The 19351-nt window shown below is 41.2% G+C and overlaps 2 protein-coding genes across 4 annotated transcripts; one reads left to right on the forward strand and one right to left on the reverse strand.

Moving 5' to 3' along the window:
- The first annotated feature begins 334 nt into the window (after window positions 1–334).
- On the forward strand, window positions 335–18149 carry METTL9 (methyltransferase like 9). Of its 3 annotated transcripts, none has more exons than XM_038151640.1 (5): window positions 335–786; window positions 4330–4520; window positions 6741–6950; window positions 7379–7563; window positions 17423–18149. In XM_038151640.1, exons 1-5 carry the CDS (start codon window positions 613–615, stop codon window positions 17623–17625), a joined length of 963 nt encoding a protein of 320 aa, XP_038007568.1. In that variant the 5' UTR covers window positions 335–612; the 3' UTR covers window positions 17626–18149. The 3 variants fall into 3 exon arrangements, with proteins under 3 accessions (XP_038007568.1, XP_038007567.1, XP_038007569.1); XM_038151639.1 differs by having other exon boundaries at window positions 17420–18147; XM_038151641.1 differs by lacking the exon at window positions 335–786 and adding an exon at window positions 1034–1283 and having other exon boundaries at window positions 17420–18149.
- Window positions 10251–17311, reverse strand: IGSF6 (immunoglobulin superfamily member 6). The gene is made up of 6 exons (XM_038151642.1): window positions 16600–17311; window positions 14640–14984; window positions 13634–13740; window positions 12548–12601; window positions 11876–11959; window positions 10251–10699 (listed from the first exon to the last, which is right to left on the reverse strand). The coding sequence occupies exons 1-6, from the start codon at window positions 16664–16666 to the stop codon at window positions 10661–10663; spliced, it is 696 nt and encodes a 231-aa protein (XP_038007570.1). The 5' UTR covers window positions 16667–17311; the 3' UTR covers window positions 10251–10660.
- Window positions 18150–19351: the final 1202 nt, after the last annotated feature.

The following is a 19351-nucleotide window of genomic DNA, read 5'->3' on the forward strand; positions in this document are numbered from 1 at the left end:
GCGGCCCCGCTCGCTGAGGGCTGCACCCCGCCATCAGACCGGCTCTGAGGGAGCGGCCCCGCTCGCTGAGGGCTGCACCCCGCCATCAGCCCGGCCTGAGGGAGCGGCCCCGCTCGCTGAGGGCTGCACCCCGCCATCAGACCGGCCCTGAGGGAGCGGCCCCGCTCGCTGAGGGCAGCTCACCACCGAGGCTCGGGCCTCGCCTCCCGGCCTCGGCCCCCCGCCACTCTGCGCACGCGCGGCTGACAGGGCGGCGCCGAGCACGTGCGCCAGCGCCGCCGAGGCGGCCTCCGCCCGCCCGCCCGCCGGCCCGGGGCGGGGACGAAGGAGGAGCCCGGCCGAGGGGCCCGGCCGAGCCGCCGCCAGCCCGCCCTGCCCGGCCCCGCTCCGGTTCGAACGCAGCGCGGCCCCGCCCGGCCATTGGCGAGGGCGTGGGAGGGAGCGGGTGTGCGCGCCAGGCCCCGGCGTGTCGCAGCGAAGGCGTCCGGGCGGGCCCCGCTGCCGCGGCGGCGCGTTCCGCCCGGAGCGTGTGCGCGGGCCCCGAGCGGAGCCGCCGCTGCCATGGAGCGGGGGGGCGGCGGCGGCGCGCGGGGCTGATCGCGCCCCTTCCCCATGAGACTGTGGCTGTGCTGGCTAGGCTGCTACACCCTGCTCCTGTGGGTGCTCAGGAGGACGATGTGGGCTGGCCCGGCCCGGTACCTGCGGAGCCCTTTATCCAGGTCCCTCTACGTGAATATGATGGGCAGCCACCGCCAGCCAGCCCCGGGCGCCAGGGAGAACCACCAGGTACAGCCCCGGCGGCGGCCGCGCTGCCCGCCCCTCCCTTCCCTTCCCTCGTCGTGCCGGGCTGGGCGGCGGGGGCGGCACAGGGACCCCCCGCCCCCGGGGAGCTCCGCCGGGCAGGGGCGGGGGGTCCGCCGGGGGGATCGGCGGGACGAGCGGGGAGCCCGGCGCGGGCTGAGGGGGCAGCGGGCCGGCAGCGCAGACAAAGAGAGGGAACTGCTCTGTCCTGCGGTGAGAAAGTTGCCGTGCGCCCTCCCTTCGGAACGCGCCGCCCGGCGCTCCCGGGGCTGCGGGCTCGGGGGGCGCCGCGGGGCAGTCGCGGCGAGCCCGGCGGGGGGAGCAGCGCCTGTCCCGGCACCCGCAGCGGGGCGGGTCGGCGCCGGAGCTGCTCCCGGGAGAGGGACACCCCGGGTTGTGGATGTGTACCCCGGGTTCTGGATGTGCGCCCCGGGCAGTAGATGTGCACCCCGCTTTTTTCAATGCACACCCCCGTTTGTCCGGTGAGCCCTGGGAGAGCGCTCCAGGGAAGTTTGCAGGCGATGGTGACGGGGGGGTGGGTTTGTAATCGCAGAGGTGTTTGTAATTAGTACCGGTGCATCTAGAGGAAAACAAAAAGAAGTGGGAAACTGAGACTCCCACAGAGGCCTTGGAGCAGTAGGAGGTGGCAGACTGGGAATGAGTTGTTGCAATGTGATCCGACTGCGATAAAAGGTTAGTGCTGTGTTTGGGCAGTGCGGCCGCATGGGTCGGTACCTTGTGGAGAAGTTAGGGGCCGTGCCCTTGCTGTGCCATGGTTATGTGATAGATTTCATTTGGAATGCGTTCAGATCCGCGCTGTTTTGGCGAAATGCTGCTGAAAATCTGACAGGAGTTAGAAGGGCTAATAAAAAGTCTTAGTGCTGAAGGAAGCTGGCAGCTTAATCTGGGTTAAATATGCAGAACGGAGCTAACGAAGAAGATGTAGTATAAACACTTGAGGACTGCTGTACAAAGGAAGGCAATAATTCTTCCTGCTGATCCATTTCTGCAGCCTTCTTAGTGCTCTGGGTGGGCATCCAGAATCTTGTTGGGTGGATGTATCCCTGGAATTTAATGCTTGTGGTCTGCTGTTGGGATCATTCAGGACATAAGTACAAAGAGAAGCAAAATTCAGGTTTACAGGAAGAACTTCCTTCTGGGGAACAAAGAAAATCTGAAAGTCTTTTGTGTTGTTAAAAGCTGTAGTAGAAAGACAAGTCAGGGAAATGTGTTGTGAAGGTGCCTGTGTCATTCACAGGGAGATGGTCTCCAGTGGATAATCTCCATCTCTATTTTATTAGATATAGATTTTAAATGTAGGTATTGATTATTTAGTACATTTAGTAAGACTTATGGTTACTGAGTTTGTGGAGTAAGCAAGGATTGCATGTTCAGACTGCTGGTACTTTGACTCTCTGTGGTTTTACTGACTTAACTAGTTTTATGTAAATTATCTAAAAGAAGTTTTTCATCCTTTTACTAATATTAGGCAAGAGTTGCAATGTTTGTAATTTTTCTTATAACAAAGGTTTTAGCACAATAATCTGAAAACATATAAGAGATTGACACGCACTTTGTCACATATCTAGTGGCCTTTCATATGTTGTATGTGGAGGAAAACAAAAGCAATTTCTGTTCTGATGAAGTAGTTCTGGAATTAAGCTGGTTTTCACTTTTTTTTTCATTTGAAATTTAGATTGGGGGTTTTGGTTTTTTTTTTTCTCTTATAATGTGTTAGAATCTCAGATATTCACCAGTGTTATATAGGTAGTTGTCAATAACCTTATTGGCCAGATTAAACATGAGAGTTCATAGAATCATTGAATCGTTACGGTTGAAAAAGGGCTCCAAGATCATCAAGTCCAACCTTTGACCAAATACCACCATACCCACTAAATCATATTGAGGAGAAGAAACTGGAGATCTGTGAACAACACCAAATTTTTGGAAACAAGCTTCTCTGTTGTCACCATCATTCTTCTGCCAGTGGTTATGTCAATATTAAGAAGAATTGTAGGACTGTTGTTGTTCAGTGGAGCTGCAGGTGAGAGTTCAGTGCAGAAGCCTGAGGTGTATGAGCTCAGGTGTAGTCATGCTGCTTATGGAACAAAGCCTCTGTTTCCCAAGGCTTTGAAAAGGTTTTCTTCTGGGTTGAAACTGGCAACACATTGCAAAAGGCAAATCATCTGAGCCACTCCAAACCTGTTTGGTGGAGGGAGGCAGCAGCCTTGTGAGTGAAGCTGACACATCCCAGCCTGCTCCTCAACTCCTTGGGATCATTTGCTTCTGCCACACTCTTGGAATTGGCTTCTGAACGAATGGACAAAGTACACAAGCTGCTGCTTTAGTGGTTTTTCAGGAGCCACTAAGGATTCCTTTTGGGAATCACTGACCTATGCTGGTTCATTTAACAAGTGCTGAGCTGCAGTGAGAAGAGACCTAAACTGGTGAATCAGTTTTGGGGATCCCTGTGCCAGGCTCAGAATCTGTGTTTCAGAGGAAAGGATCACTCACTCTTTCTACCCAGCTGGGTGTTTGAAAGTACAGTCGAGAGCCTGATTCTGCCAGAAATGCACCCGTTGTGCAGGGGGTTTTCAAACCTCAGCAGCATGTTTGCTGCTCAGCTGAGGAGTCTTGGGGTCTTTCCTCTCTGCTTTGGGCCAGTGTTTGATGGAGCCCCTGCTCATGAATCTGGCGTAGGGGCCCTGGGGCGCTGTGTGCTCCCCTCTGCTTGCTGGCACTGCTGCTGGGGGCTGCACACACTGCAGTAGGAATCCTGTCCCCTTCCAGTGATGACTGCAAGTTCCACGGTGCTGAATGCTGTGTAAACCTGCCTTGAGTGAATGCTCCTCTCCCAACAAGGCAAACAAATGTGATGGGGTCAGGGTCTGAGCACACGTGTGTTAAATCTTTGGGGAGTTACCCCAGTTGACAGTTTCTGTCCTTCCACGTGCATTTTTTACAAGGTTCTGCTAAAACTCTACATCTCACTTTAGGATACTTCAAGCTCCCTGTCTGCACAATGAACACATGCAGTCAGATTAAGGAACATTGTTACAAGATTTAAGGAGGAGATGAGAAGGTGTTGGCTGTAGAGAATAATTCTTAATGGCAGAAAATAGACACAATGGCATTTTATGGGAAGGACTGGCACTAACTCCATGAAAGTGTAGGAGAGTGAAAAATAATAGTGATGTTCTTCATTAGAAAAAAATTTGAATTTTTTAAATATAACTTTTGCATAGAGGACCTATGTTGGCTTTCTAGGGAATTTACCTTGGAGACATCTTCCAAGTACAGGGTAATAATTAAGACAAAAACTAAAAGCACTGTTTCTTAGCAAGTAATCAGTCCTCACTTTATTACAATTCTAAGTTAATTTAACCCTGAAGTTTGTTGGAAAGACTGTAGAAAAAGCTAAATTTTTGTATTTATGGAAACCAGTAATAGTTTTGTATGTATTAATTTTTACTACTTCTGGGTTTACATTGCTGAACTTTTAAAATGATCCTTTATCTCTTTCTCTAGTGGTATGTCTGCAACACTGAACAGTTGTCTGAATCCCTTCAGCCTATTTTTGTCCAGAGTTACCTTGACCAAGGAACGCAGATCTTCTTAAACAACAGCATTGAGAAGTCAGGCTGGCTGTTCATCCAGCTCTATCACTCTTTTGTGTCCTCTATTTTTAGCCTTTTTATGTCTAGAACATCCATCAATGGGTAAGTGAAAATTCAACCTTGGATAAGCTAAATACAGTTTGGATTTAGAGTTTTCAAGTGTTCAGCCCTACCCCTTGATCTGGCAGCTTTTCAGAATGTGTCATTTCCCTTTGCTGCTCTGTCAGATGTGAAATGCCCTCCTGTGTTCATCATTCCCAGCCCTCTTAGCTGGTGAACACCATTTCCAGTATGGGGGACATAGGAGGTAATTGCAATTAATACAAGGCACTCAGAGGATTCTAATTGCATTTTATAACAATTACTTGTGTTAATATTCTTCTAAGAAAGTGCTGTTGTTCTTTGTGTCTCTTCCCTCAGCTTTCTTTCCCTGTCCCACCTTGCCCTTTCCCTACTGCCACATTTTTATCAGTTACCGTTGTGGTTGTCCTGGTTGGTGGCTGTATCCTGAGTGTTCTGTGTGGTACCTAAAACTCTTCCTGCTGGAGAGTGTTTGCCTGTCCATGGCAAATCGTGGCACATTTCTGAACACTGCAAAGCTGGCCAAGCGCTGTGCCTGGTGACACCAATGTGGAATATTGTCCTTTCTCTTATTCTCTAAAACAATTGCACCTCAATTTGTGTGTAAGCTGCACTGGAACAGATAACTTCTGATGGAGCGTGTTTGACTTATGAACCATCAGCAAAGCAGGAAAACAAAAGTAGATAAAACAGCATTGTTCTATTCTCATTGCATCAGTTGCAGGGGAGTTTGGCTGTTCATGGGTGCTTTAGTTATTTTTTTCAAACAAGGCAGGGCTCTTTTTTGCTCATCTTCAGACTCGTTTAACAGCTTATCAGCTTTGACCTTATGAAAAATGCATTTTGTTACATTTAGCCAATTTCTCCAGTATCCCCACCTCTGCACCTGCTACATACTTTTGCACAGTCTGATACAAAATAGGAGCTGTCTACTGGGGCTAGAAAAATAGTCTTTTTCCTTATTTTCTACTCAGATGACTTTATGAGCTTCCCTGTGGTGTTCTTAGTTGTGTGTAGCTTTATATAAAGGTTCCTTTGGTCTCTTCTTCCTTTCTCTTCCATTTTTTTTCAAAGGCTCTTCAGGGCTTTGAATAACACCTCATAATGCTGTTAGGAATAATAGCTATGAGCCAATTATGCAGTGTGGACTGACACATGTGTGCTGCAAGGGGGCTCTACTTAAATTGGATATATTCTGTTTATTTTGATACATTTGATATCCTGCTTAGTTTCTTCTCTGTGACTTTGTATACTCTGCCCTTTTTATTTCTTTGGGTTTTAGTACTCAGTCTTTCCTAGGCCAGCTCCTTTTCACATTTTTTATTCTTTCAGTCTTTTTGTCTCTGTTTACCTTTTTTCCTGTTTGCTTTTTTTTTCCCTGTTCATTGTCTTTAAGTTTAACCTGCTATCCAACAGGAGTTTAAAGAATAGTATTTATCCACCTGCAGTCTATTAGTGACCAGTTCTTCTTCCTCTGCCTGTTCTTCTAACTGTTTCATCATTGAATTCTGCTATGACAGCTGAAACGTGTCACTGTGTAGTCTTCAAACAATTATGGGCGGGTATGGCATTGGCTTGATCCATAAGGAATCCAACTGTCACCTCTACCAATTCCTTAATGAGTTGTCTATTTTCTGTTCCACAGCTTTTCATGTTGAATGCGGGATCTGCAGATAGCAGCAAAAGCCATTGTAACATAGAATTTAAAAAATCTCTTTTGCCCCTCCAGCAGCGTTACCCCCATGCTTTCTTTAAATCTGTTTTCTGTCTTCCCTCCTCGTTCCACATCCTATTCCTCATTCATAGTGCATACTTCTGTGTCTGCAGCCATTTTATTTCTTCTGTTATTTCATCCTGGGTTTTTTTTTGTTAAGGTAGGTAGCAGAGATTCAAATCCGCAGATGTGACAAATAAGGTTCAGTCTTTATCTTTCCTACTCTTTCTCTTCCCCCCCCCCTTTTTTTTTTTTAATGCAATCATTTACTTGAGCTGCACCCCATGAGCTCTCCCTTACCTAATCAAATTCCTTCTGGAGTCTTAACCACTGTAACTGCATGTGGCTCTGTGTTTGATCTCTTACAAGTGCAAGGCAAGTTGAACTGGATTTAAAATTTATCTGAGCAGTGACCTTGTCTACTGTTATGTATGACTGGTTCCTGCCAAAGCACATTCTAAATTTCTTCACTGCCTGTCCTATTAAAGTTTGTACAAAATTGGTCATTTCTTGTTTTTACGTTTTAGGCTGCTGGGAAGGGGCTCGATGTTTGTGTTTTCCCCAGAACAATTTCAAAGACTGCTTAAAATAAATCCTGAATGGAAATCCCACAGACTTCTAGATTTAGGGGCTGGAGATGGGGAAGTCACTAAAGTTATGAGTCCTCACTTTGAAGAAATCTATGCCACTGAATTGTCTGAAACCATGATATGGCAGCTTCAGAAGAAGAAATACAGGTATTGACTAAATAATTCCTACATCCTTTATATCAGGCATTACAGCAAGCAATCTATTTGTAATTTAATGAATGTTCAGACAATTCCTTTATTGTTTGATTGTTATGGAAAAGGTTAGCCTGTACAAAAGCAGAAAACCAAACACATGTGATGATCCCTCTTGCCAGTGTTGGGTTTTGTCTCCTTTATTGCCTGATGTTTATCAGACACTATAAAGGTTCATAGGGCTGGACATGCAGCCACGCTGATCATTGATTCCGTTTTCTTTTCCAAAAGACCAGAAGGGATCATGTCTGTCTCTTCTCTAAATGGCTGACCTTACCTGCACTATCAACACATCCACAGGGAATTTTTCTCTTCAGTAGTTCTGTCTGAAATCAGCTTGTTTTTATTTAACAGATTGTATCTCTTTCTCTTTCCTTTCACAGGGTGCTTGGTGTAAATGAATGGCAGAACACAGGATTTCAGTATGATGTTATCAGCTGTTTGAATTTGCTGGATCGCTGTGATCAACCACTGACGGTGTTAAAAGACATTAGAAGTGTACTGGAGCCAACCAGAGGCAGAGTCATCCTAGCACTGGTTCTGCCATTTCACCCCTATGTGGAAAATGGTAAGTGCACAGATTAACAGCTCTTTAGGCAGGTAAAGAAAACATTTGTAGGATCTAGTATCCTCAGATTAAATGTTTCATAAAAGACATGTTTGTATTTTATTTTTTACTCATAACTAGTAGAAGGCATGTTCAGAAGTATGAAATCATAGGTAAATAGGCCACACGATGTGAGCTGTTTTGTTAACTCCACAGAATACATTGTTGCCACCAACAAAAAGCTCAAATATTGAAGTCACAGGTCGTGTTTTGCGAGTTACCACATTTCAGCTGTGTTGGAGCAACTTGGGAAAACTGGTCCCTGATTAGGGCCTTTTACCCCAGCTGTCTCTAGTGGCCAGTTGAGCAAAACCACCAGAACTGTCTAAAGCTGAATAGCCACTCAGGTCAAGCTGTTTCAAGTGTTCCAGATGAATCCCACCTAAAAATCCATAGAAAGATAACTGTCACTTTCCAACATGAGGTCTCAAAGTAAAATATGGACCCCTACAAAGTATCAACCACTATTAATATTGTATGAATTTACATTGTACTAGTAACAGGAATAAAAAAGTAAACTTCAGTGCCAAAGCTCAATTATTTACCCTACATGGATTTTAAAGAAATATATGAGAGATTTTCAGACAAATCTGTCCTTATGACTAAACTTCTAAAGAGACTAGAAACCTTTTTGCATGCCTGTGATTGTGGATTCAGGTTGAAGCACCCTGAAGGTGCTTTGAATTCCAGGGGGCTGATGTTCATCAGTCCTTGTTCTGATTCTCCTTGAGTGTTAAGACTTGTCTGTGGAAAGGCATGGATGCCCAGGAAATACAGAACTAATCGCGTTCTGGCAATCACAAATGCATCAAACTGAATCTGATTTTCTATTTTTGCATGCTAGTGGTATTTTGATGGGAAAAGGGAAAAAAAAAGTATAAGAAGTAATGCCATCAGGTGAAGAATTACTTAAAATACAGTGTTTGAGCTTGTAATTTTGTAACTATTTTGAAAAGTAGTGTGTCTTAGATTTGGTGTTTGACTTAGGCATCTGTAAAATATTTCAAGCATATTTGGTAACAACTTATTGCTCCTATAATGTGGAACAATATGGCTTCCTCCTGTAGAAATCCTTTGCCAGAGCTATGGATATGGACCCATATAAACTGTTAACAGTGCAGTTAAACACACACAAAAGTTACAGCTTTCCCACTAAAGGTCAATTTAACTGTGGGCTAAAGAAACAGACAATTAGCTGCCAGACTGTCTTCATGATGCAAAAACCATTTTAGAATTTCAGTATTTTCATTCAGCTGTTCTACATGATGCATTTTAAAAATAGATATGTACATATGTTTTATATAAAACAAAATTATACTTGGAGCATTCAAAGAGGAGAACATTGCACAGCTCAAGTAACGTCTTGTAGCAGCTCATTAAAACCAGCTTGGACCCATGTAGTGAAACTTTTTAATTTTGTAGAGAGAGAACAAATGGAAAAGTGTTGGGGCAGGTAAGGTGTTTGATCCAGTGATAGATCCCATAGATTGAAGTGGAGAAATTATTTTAATCAAAATGAGATACATGGGTTATTACATGCAGCATAATGGGATAGTAATGGTGGAAGCTGTCTATGTGAATAACATAGAACCTGCTCTAAGAGAACAAAGCAAGGTGGAGAAGAAATTAAAATACAGATCTGTGCTCACTGTTTGTGGAATGACAGTGACACCTAGAGTCCAGAGGAGCTCAGCCATAAATTCTCTCTGGGGCTTTCCAGTTTTATTTCAACATGCAGGACAACCAGGAATGCAGGTACTGCAGGTGTCTAAAGTTGGCAAGAGAGCCTGTGAATCATCAGGTATTAGACCAGTCACTAAGAACAAGTATTACCACAACTTCATTTTTAATAGGTGTCTCATAGAGTCATACAAGAATCCTTTGTGTTTCCTAATATAGACAGAAAAAGTCATTATTGGATAATACACGACTGGACTGGTGTAAGTTTCTCTAAAATAAAAATGTCATGCCATACTTCAGAAATAGTGAACACCGGGAGCCTGGGAGTGTGAAATTTCCTTGTTGAACACGTTCATATCCTTGTAATGGATTGACAGGGGTGAGGAGGCAAAGGTGTGTATTCTGTCCTCCTGAAATACTATTAATTGAGCTGGAAACACAGTAGTGTGTAAGATGGACCCTTGCTTTGTCTCAGTTGTCAGATGCAGCTGTTCTTTAGAAGGGAAAATGCCTGATACCAACAGGTACCTTGTAAAAGGGCTAATTTTGCAGATTGGCTAGGTAGTAACTGCTGAAAAAGATACTTAAAAATATACTGGATAGTGTAGTTATTTTTTGTGCTTGTTTCCATGTTGAACAGGTTTGTAAAGGCAAAATATGGTGCTCCAGGTATTCCTGACTTGGGATGGTGGGACTGGGAGATGGGGGTTGTCAGCCTAGCAGGTGAATTTTAGTATTGGAGGAGCAATGTTTTCACAATGACAATTACTTTCTTAAATGGGGCTGGAAGATGCTCCCATCTCAAATGAGCTTTTCCAGGATGGTGTGTGTGTTTATATTGTCGGTGTTTTCTGCTTGCCTATCTAATACACAGGTTTTGCTCTGTTTAAACTGTTCTAAGGCTCATTTACAGTTGGTCTGTAAGTGTTACATCAATGACTACCCCATTAACATGAGCAAATCCAGAATTTCACCCATGAAATGAGTTTATTTTCTGTTGCTGTCAATTGTCAAACATTTTTCACATCCTCTTTAGTGTAACAGGAATACATAAAAGTTTATGTAAAGAGAAAAAAAAAGACAGAATTAAATCTAAACTAAAAAGGGAAACTTTTATGAAGCATCAGCAGTTATCTTACAAAGATGAAATCTTTTCCCAGGGTTTTTGGAAATGGAAAATGGAATATGTAACACAGATGTGAGGTACAATGCACTTGGTTCTGGTGATGTCTTTAGAAAATACTCCCGAAGAACACTGCCCTGCCACGTTTTCTCCTCTTCCTTTAAAGCAAAGGAAGTCTGTGAAGAAGCTTAATTTCCTCACCTGCTCCTTTGCATGCAGGAGAATTGTTGAACAAATCTGAAGTGCTGCACGTGCTCATCTGTTCTGATAAACAGTGTCATCTTCCAAATCATCCTAGGGGCAGAAGTGTTTTGTTATTGAGGTGATTTTTTTTTTTTGAAATAAAGGCAGAATTTCTTTTTTGAAGCAAACTCCATCCCTTTAGTGTCTTAGTAAAATCCTTTCTCCCCTCTTATCCAGTTGTTTTTGTCCATGTGGTATCTACAGTCTTCAGAACATGTTTCTTATCCTCTTGGCTTTTCCTAATCCCCAGGGAGCACGGGGGCAGTAAAACATAGCCCATATTTTCATATCTGATGGTCAAACCAAGGACCAGGTCATGTCTGCAGGGACTGGGAGGCTTTAAAGGGGTAATTAGAGAGGAAAATGATTGGAGCTGTATGGAAATAAATGCATTGAAATGTATATAGGAGAAGTATATAGGAGAAAATTAAATGAAATGTATATAGGAGAAGTGCTTGACTTTGGTTTATGTGTCATTTAGTTCCTCATTACATCTCTGAATGATGTCTGTGCTCAGAATAGGAAAGAATTCACATTGTTTCTCAAGAGAAGCAAGATTTTGGAAGCAAGATTTTGAAGCAATTTTCTTTGCTTGCAAATATGTGTGATTTCTAAAGTTGTATGTTTTGGTCTTGCTTTCTGTTTTTGTTTTTTTTATAATTTACATGGCATGTGTAAAATTATTGTTGTATAAGACTTAATGGCTTAAATTTAGAATGATGACATAAGTTGTGTGGCTTTGTCCAGTGATGTTGAATACTTAGTTTAGGCTCTGTGTGCTGGAGGAAGGGAAATACCTTTAAATATATCACAGAGCTTTTATAATAGTTTTGTTATGTTTCTGCCCCCTACTCTGGGTTAATGGAGCAAGAGGAGCTGAAAAAGCAGTACTTTTCAAACATAACCTCTTAATAGCTGCAAGCATTTTACCAAACAGTCCAGAACCTGACCTCTTCTTGGCAAAATACAAATTTATGGCAGTTCTAATTCTAAATGTACAAGCATACATTTAAAAAGGGCTGTGTGTGTATATACACACATGTATAAATATATATATATAATTGTATGCATATGGCCATTTAGAATGCTTTATAATGTCCTTTACTGTCATTCAGAATACGTTTTTTACATCTCTGTCAACTTTAAAGGGAGTAGATACTGTAAACTCCTAAAACCTTTTGGTTTCTCTTTCTCCATAAATGTAGGTTTTGGTGGGTGGATACTCACAGGCTGTTGGTGGTGTTGAGCATATCTCTGCTTCTGAAGTTCTTGAGCAATTGCTTGAAAAATTTTTCGCCCGCTATTTACTTTCTGTAAATGAGTTAAAATATTTTGGTTCAGTGCAGCATTTTGAGTTGGAGGAAACATCTTTTTCTACCTTTTTCAATTTAGTTTTTTTACCTGGATATGTCTTGGGAATGTTACTAAGTAGCATTTTAAAAACATGCAATTTGGCAAGCAGAAGGTTTTTAAATTACATTATTATTGCATTACTTAACACATACACCTTCTTTAATGGCTTTTTAAATGCATGGCTTCTGATTTTTATACAAGGATGTGCAGTGGTGGAGGTTGTGATTAATAGCAAAACCTGTAATTATCAGAAGTTTGAGCAAAATTTACTTAAAACCTAAAGAAAACAGTGTGTTAGAGATGGCTTTACAGAGATGAACTTTACCATGCATCCAATGTGTGAAAAATAAATTACCTGATTTGTTAAAATTAGTTAAATATATAAGTTGATAACTAATTTTGTACAAATCTAAAGTGAAGCCTTAGCAGCTCAGAATGTCTCTTTAATGGAATCATCAATTAATCACAAATTTGATGCCAAATATACTTCAAAAAGACAGGAAGAAGCTCTGAATCACAGACAAAGCAAAGAGCATGGTAACATACACAGTTCTCTGTTGTTTGGTCTTTCCCACTTTTCTTTAGCAGCTTTGGTTTTAACTGGAGGGAGGGAAAATAAATGAAGAAGCAATTAAAATACAAGATGAGAAGTTAGCAGAGTAGTTAAAATTGTTGCCCTTTTGCAGTGTCAGTTTGGAGGTAAGTGCTTCACTAGATCAGCTTATACCATTGGAAAAATCAGAGAGGTTTTCACATGTGTGAAGGCTTTTTCAGCTTCTGGTAGTAGATACTGCAAGTGTTTTTGCTTTGAGCACAGTGGGACCTGCTTGAAACACTACTTAGTTTTCAAAAATAAACCAATGGCATCACAGATCCAGTTTTTCCCCTGAAGAAGGCCTGTTTACTTTTTCTCCCTGTACTCTTCACTCTGTACCTTCACTTCTAAAGAAAAACAAAAATGAAAAAGCCAGTCCTGTCTTTATGCTTAGACAGTAATCACTACAGGAAAGAGTCATATTACCATATCATACCAGTAAGGTCTGTGAAGTCCTGATTCTCCTGTCAAAGTCTCATTATCATCTAAAGATTCCTCTTGTAGCTCTGTTTGTTTTTATCTGAACACAAATTTTGTTCTAGATTAAAAAAAACCCCAATAATTACATAACTTCTAACCATGTGCATTTTAATGGGTTTGTTTCTGTAAGCATAAAACTTTTTCCAAGTCACTGATATTTTTAAATTTTACTAAGGTCTCTCTTCTGCACATGTATGAAGAGAATCAGTAGACAAGCAAGGTCAGTCTGCAGTAACTTTACTGCAGCTCATAAATACTTTGGTGTGAATTTAAATTACTTTTACTGGAAATTTATACTCTCAGGATAATTTTAACTTCAGAATACCTTTTATTTTAGACACTTTACTGAGAAAAGTAAATGTGGTTGCTGTTGAGAGTCCAGGATGTGCCACACAGGATTTCACAGGTGTGTGTGTGCAGCACATGGACTTCAACCAACCTCCTCTTTAAAACTTTAACATGATAGTTATGAAAGCTAGAAATGTGTTTTTATTCCCCTTATGGAGACTGCATCGATTTACAAAGTGAACAAAACCAGAAAATCACTCTGAGCCTACCTTGTAGACCACAAAGGAAGTGAGCACAGCAGAGCTGTACAGGAACAGTAAGGACGAGGCGACGATCATGGAGATGAGTTTTCCACGGCTGAGCTGCTTCCCTGATCCTTTATTAAAAATGAGAGTTACAATAAAGGGCAGTTCTGATTCACTTGATTTTTTTAAGACTCTGCACTCCAGCTCCCTTTCTCTGAGGAATTAAAAAACCATATACCATCAATATTTTTCTGGGTAAGATTCAGTCTAAATTCCTTAATGAGATCATTTTCCTTTTGTTCACTCATAAGTTTGCAAGGGCAATGGAGACCTGTTAGTTTTGATTACAAACCTTTCCTTAAGGGGTAGAGAGGGAATGGCATCCAGTGTTCTGCTCCTGTAAAGGTATATCTGAATAAAGCTCATAGGCTTCTGTTCAGAAATGGAATTAGAGGAAGGAAGGAATATAAAGAAAGTAATAATCCAGCTGTTTCTGGTTTTTTTTTTTTCTTTTTCTCTTTTAGACATGTAAAACTGAAATGTAGTTACTGAAATTTCATCACTTTCTTAACTAGAGGCAAGTGATGCAATGTTTTGGAGCATTTTTCTCAGGCTGGCAGTGTGAATCCCCAGGTCTGAGGCCCTGCACACTCTTGGCAACTTCTACTAAATGTTGGTTTCTCTACTTCCCATTTTCTAGTAGACACTTCTTTCTGACAGCCACAAAAGTCTTTCTGTAAGAGGATGTAGAGTGTGGTTAGACAGCATAAGTGCAAAACATCTTTCTTTTCTAGAATTCTAGTCATCTTCATCATATGACAGAACAGCCTAATTAGCAAATGAGGTTGAGATGCTTATTTGTGGAATCCTTCTGGTTTTACTAATAACATCTTAATATAGCCACACTACTCCTAATGGGTTTGTTGGTATTTCCATCTTAAATGTCACTATTGAAAGTATAAATAGAGTATTTAGAAAAGATAATTTATTTCTTCTAAGATGCTTCATCAAGAAGGAATAATCAACTGACCTGTTACCGTTAGTACTGTTCCATCTCCTGTTTGTTTAGAAAGGGGTGAATCTGAGTCTGAAAATGCTATTCCACAGATATAAACAGCGCTGTCATCTACAGTCAGATCTTTTATCTGAAGTAAGATGTTATTTCCTGATGAATGTACTTTATACTTCTGATGATCTGTGCATTCAGGAGTACACAAATCCTGATGTGTATTAGTTAAAAAACGGAACCACAGAATTTGTGGGGACGAGGAGCATCCAGAGGCAGAGAAAGAGCATGTTAGGGACACGTTCATGGAGGAGTCAGCCTGCTGAAACCCGGGCTGTGTTACCGTGACTCGGCAGTGACCTGCAACACCTGTTGGGAAGGAACAGTTGGTGATGTGAGGGACAGCTAAAAAGCCAGGTACAGTCTAAAAAGAAAAAAACAACTACTTTTGGTTCATTCAAGAAAAGATGGGAGGAAAGGAAGAAACCAACTGTGTTTCAAACTTGAAATTATTACGGTTGTTTTCAGAGAACTTTGCTTTTAGATAGTTCCTGCAGCTTGCACATGTGCTCATTTAACACTTTTATCTGCAGGGTGATATGCTTGCCTTTCTATTTTTTGACAAAATAGAGGAGATTGATAGATCCAAAGCAATGTGAATGTTTCCTTTGGCACTGGAGAAGACCAGAAGAATACTTTGTGCAATTTCTAGCCTGAGATTTAGTGCTGCATGTTTGTGGGGTACTGGCCAGTGGGGGTGGGTGTTGTGTGACAGAAGTGCAGTTGCTCAGGGGAGCAGTTCTGCAGGGCTTTCTCTCTCCTCCACTGTTCCTGGTCTGAGTCAAACCAGACAACCTGAAGGCAGGCAGTGGAAATGTCATAAATCAAGACATTTATAATTTAGCAACTTCATAACATTGATTAGAATTCACAATATTTCCTAGATATTCTTCCACTTCATCATATATATTGACTCTGGGTTTCTAAGAATAATAGTGCTTGTTAGTCCTGACATTTAAAAATGTGTGCAGAGAAAACAAGAAGGTTAATCAGAGAAGAGCATTCTAATTAAGGAACTAAAATGTGTGGTTTAATATGATTAGTCTGGAAGATTTTTTTAAAGTCCTTATTGAAATCCATGTGAATTCTGTGTTAATATACTTAATTTTATTCAAACAATAGTGTAGTTATTTAAACTGTGGCATTGAGGTTATTGCAGTGAGAATAAAGGTAGTATCTAAATAGCATCCTTTTCTGCTTGCCAGAAAATAACAAACTAGAAGATAAATAAACTGACATCTCTTAGTGTACTGCTGAGACACAATTTGTAAACCTGTCCATGGTGAACAATTAGCATTGTCCCTTCACCATTTTTCTCACTAAATCCAGTCAGATGCAGTGTCTGTGACTTCTATAGCAATAAAGTGAAACTGATTCTGTGTCAGGTCCATATCAGAGCCATTCCACAGCAGCACCCACCACACAGCAGCTACAGCAATCTGAAGATTGTAAGTTGTGGGTGTACTTGCACCCTGTGTGGTGAAAGGCAGTAGCTTGTGCTTCTGCAGCTGATCCCTTCTCTTTTCCACCTTATCCACAGGCTCTGGTGTCCTTGCAGAGCAGAACTCCATGGCCTCAGGTCATATAGATGCTGCCTGCTGAACTTCCCAAACCCTCCCCCCAGACAAACACAGTTGCTCTGAAACCAGGCTGCTGCTGGAGTGTTCCAAGCAGGGGAGTGCAGCAGGATTTGACCCAGAAATTACAGGTTACAGCAGCGTTTCAGACTTTTGGAAGAAAAAGCATTTGCTGGCAGTTGTGTACTTTGGAAGTTGTATGACAATAGCAGAAATTAGCCTGATTTTCAGCCAAACTTTTCACTGCTTTTCTTTTGTAGCTGTGCTGCAAATCATAACCACAAAATTCTCAGTCTTGTTTAACTGCTGTTAAGTGAGAAATATAAGAAATTTTTTAAAAGTCTTACCAACACCATACAGGATCCAGTCAAACGCCAGCATTAGCACGTTCTTAAATTTGTTGAAAGATGCCATTTCTTGTATCTCTGTGGAAATGAATCTTCTTGAAGGAAGAGGAACTTAGGAAATGTTTGGATTTGCAGAACTGTCTTAATCACAAGATGTAGAACTTCCTGTTTAGAAGGGTGTTTACTACTGCATTTAGCAAACTGGTTAAAGGTACAGATCAAACCAGAAAGCTTTTGTTTTTTGTGGATGACATTACTTGGAAAATGAGTGAAGAGCTTTAAATTTGGAATTCCTGAGAGTAGTACCTATAATCCTTCAGATTATTTCATTTGGTATAACAAATAACAAGGCATTTTCCAGCATGCTACTTAATCAGCTTCTTAATTTTATATGACCCTAAGCAGCCTTTAGCAGATCAGCTGGTAGGTGGCCACTGAAGGCACAAAGTAGCCATCCACTGTAATGTGGGTGATCTGCTGAGAGCTTCACAGCAAATCATTGTTTTCAACTTGCTGACTCTAATTACTGTAATTACCTCTGTGCCTGTCTGCTGGACACCAGCCTCACTAATGTCAGTTACCTTTTAGCCACTCCTGGCACTTCTAGTTAAAAATGTAACAAAAGATAACCTTAAAGAAGCTGCTTTTGAACAGCAGGGATAAACTGGAACTGATCTTGCAACAGGTCTGTGAGTCGTGTTGCAACCTCCTGTGTGGAGTGGAACGAAACATAATTAGTGTAATTATGCTTTCTGTAGGAAAACGCAGCACACAATAAAGTTTTCTTCATAATTGAAACAAAGCTCTTCTGTTTTCTCAGTAGGTGGCAAGTGGGAAAAGCCCTCAGAAGTTTTGGAAATCAAAGGGCACACTTGGGAAGAGCAGGTGAACAGCCTGCCAGAAGTTTTCAGTAAAGCTGGATTTGCCATCGAGGCTTTCACCAGACTGCCCTACCTCTGTGAAGGTGACATGTACAATGACTACTACGTGCTGGATGATGCTGTCTTTGTCCTCAAGCCAGTGTAAGCCTGTGTGAAGTAAAGCTCCACAATCTAACCCAAGAAGCAGCCTCTGAAAGAGGATTTTGATTTATGGTTACTTAAAGGGAGGGAATTTTGGGATTGCCATGCTAAATAAATACCATGTAAGAAATTTAAAGGCCAAAATAATAATGTATTTCTTTGTAGTGTGATTGGGGGGGAGGGGAAAGGTTGTTTTTTAAATGGACTCCTCAGCTGAGTATTTCTTTTTTACCAGCTCTTAAACCAACATTGCATTCTGCAATCCAGCAGCAATGGGGGATATTTTTTTATATTTACCTGCAACAGGGATCATATCCAAACAAAGCAATAGTCTTTATAATGGTGAAACTGATACAGTGTGAACTGTTGTGAAAGAAATCAAGCAAAATCTGGCAATAAAGTTATCCATTCAGTTCAAGACTTGTTGAATACAACTGTTGAAATGGATAATCTTCCATGCTAAGTTACTTTCTCTCTTACTGTCATTCTTCACGTTTTTAATCATGCTAATAAACTTTTTTGAGATTACTTTTGCATTAACTTTTGTGTTCATTTTTGTAACCATGGCCATGCTGTTCTGCAGCAACTGCTTTTTGTGTTGAGAATATCAAGCTTCCAGTAGCAACACAACCTTGCATTTATTTAAGCAGCATTTAATTATTGTTTAATGGGATAGCAGTGCACAAAAAATGTATCACTTTTGGTTGAGTTTCCTTCATGTTCTTCCCTGTCAAAGCTTCATAAATCCTCACTGCTTTTGCATTTGCCATTTTCCAGCTATAGGGGTTATGGTAGAACTTGTCAAAACTGCATTTTAAACTGATGGCTTTAAAAACAAACCCTCTGAGTTGTTGCCAAATGTTTTCAGCTTTAAAAAGTTGCAGGTGGTTTCTTGCAAATTTTCTGAGTCAAACTGCCTGTGAGGATCAGGCTGTAGGGGCTTGAGATATTTTCATTTTAGCTAGCTTGAGATATTTTCCTTTCTTCAAGAGCACTAAATAATTGCTATTTATTTTAGCATGCCTTGTTTTAAAAACTGTTTAAATGGGTAATTTCTGGCAGTTGGGATATAACTTCTCTTTAAAACAAGAGATATCATAAGTAGTATAGACCTGGCAGGTGTATGTCATGCAGAGCAGAGAAACCTCAGGTAAGTAAAGTGAGACCTGACTTCTGTTGCTTTTGAATTCTAAACAGCTGTCTGTTGTGGGGTTTTTTGGGGTTTTTTTTTGTGGTTTTTATAATTAATGGTGATTTTATGCCAGGTAGGATGCTTAACAATGTCATGTTAGGTTTACCTCATACTGATGGTTAATGATTTCTCCTGCCAATTTATTAGGTTTTTGTTGTCAGTCATCCCTGTGGAAAAGTATTCTGTAGTATAGGGCAAGAGATGCTGACATTTCAAATTACTTCTCAACAGTAATTTAGACTCAGTGTTACTCTCATTTCAGGATGTGCTGTGCATTTTGGCACGTAGTGCAATCAGATTTGTCTGTTGGGAAAATGAGTTATGTATGCTCTGGAGTGAATCCATTAATTTATCTGCTGCTACCTTCATTTTGTACTCCTCCAGTAGTGGGAAAATGTTTTTTAATGTGTCATTAATTTAGGCGAAGGTAGCAAATATGTAGTAAGACAAACTTCTTCAAAGGTATTTAAGTGTTTTAATCCCACATGTTAAGAATTACACAAGAGACTGCATTTCATGTCTCTCATCCTTTAGTTCT

Source organism: Motacilla alba, chromosome 14, assembly GCF_015832195.1.
Source record: "Motacilla alba alba isolate MOTALB_02 chromosome 14, Motacilla_alba_V1.0_pri, whole genome shotgun sequence".
Classification (NCBI taxonomy): Eukaryota; Metazoa; Chordata; class Aves; order Passeriformes; family Motacillidae; genus Motacilla; species Motacilla alba.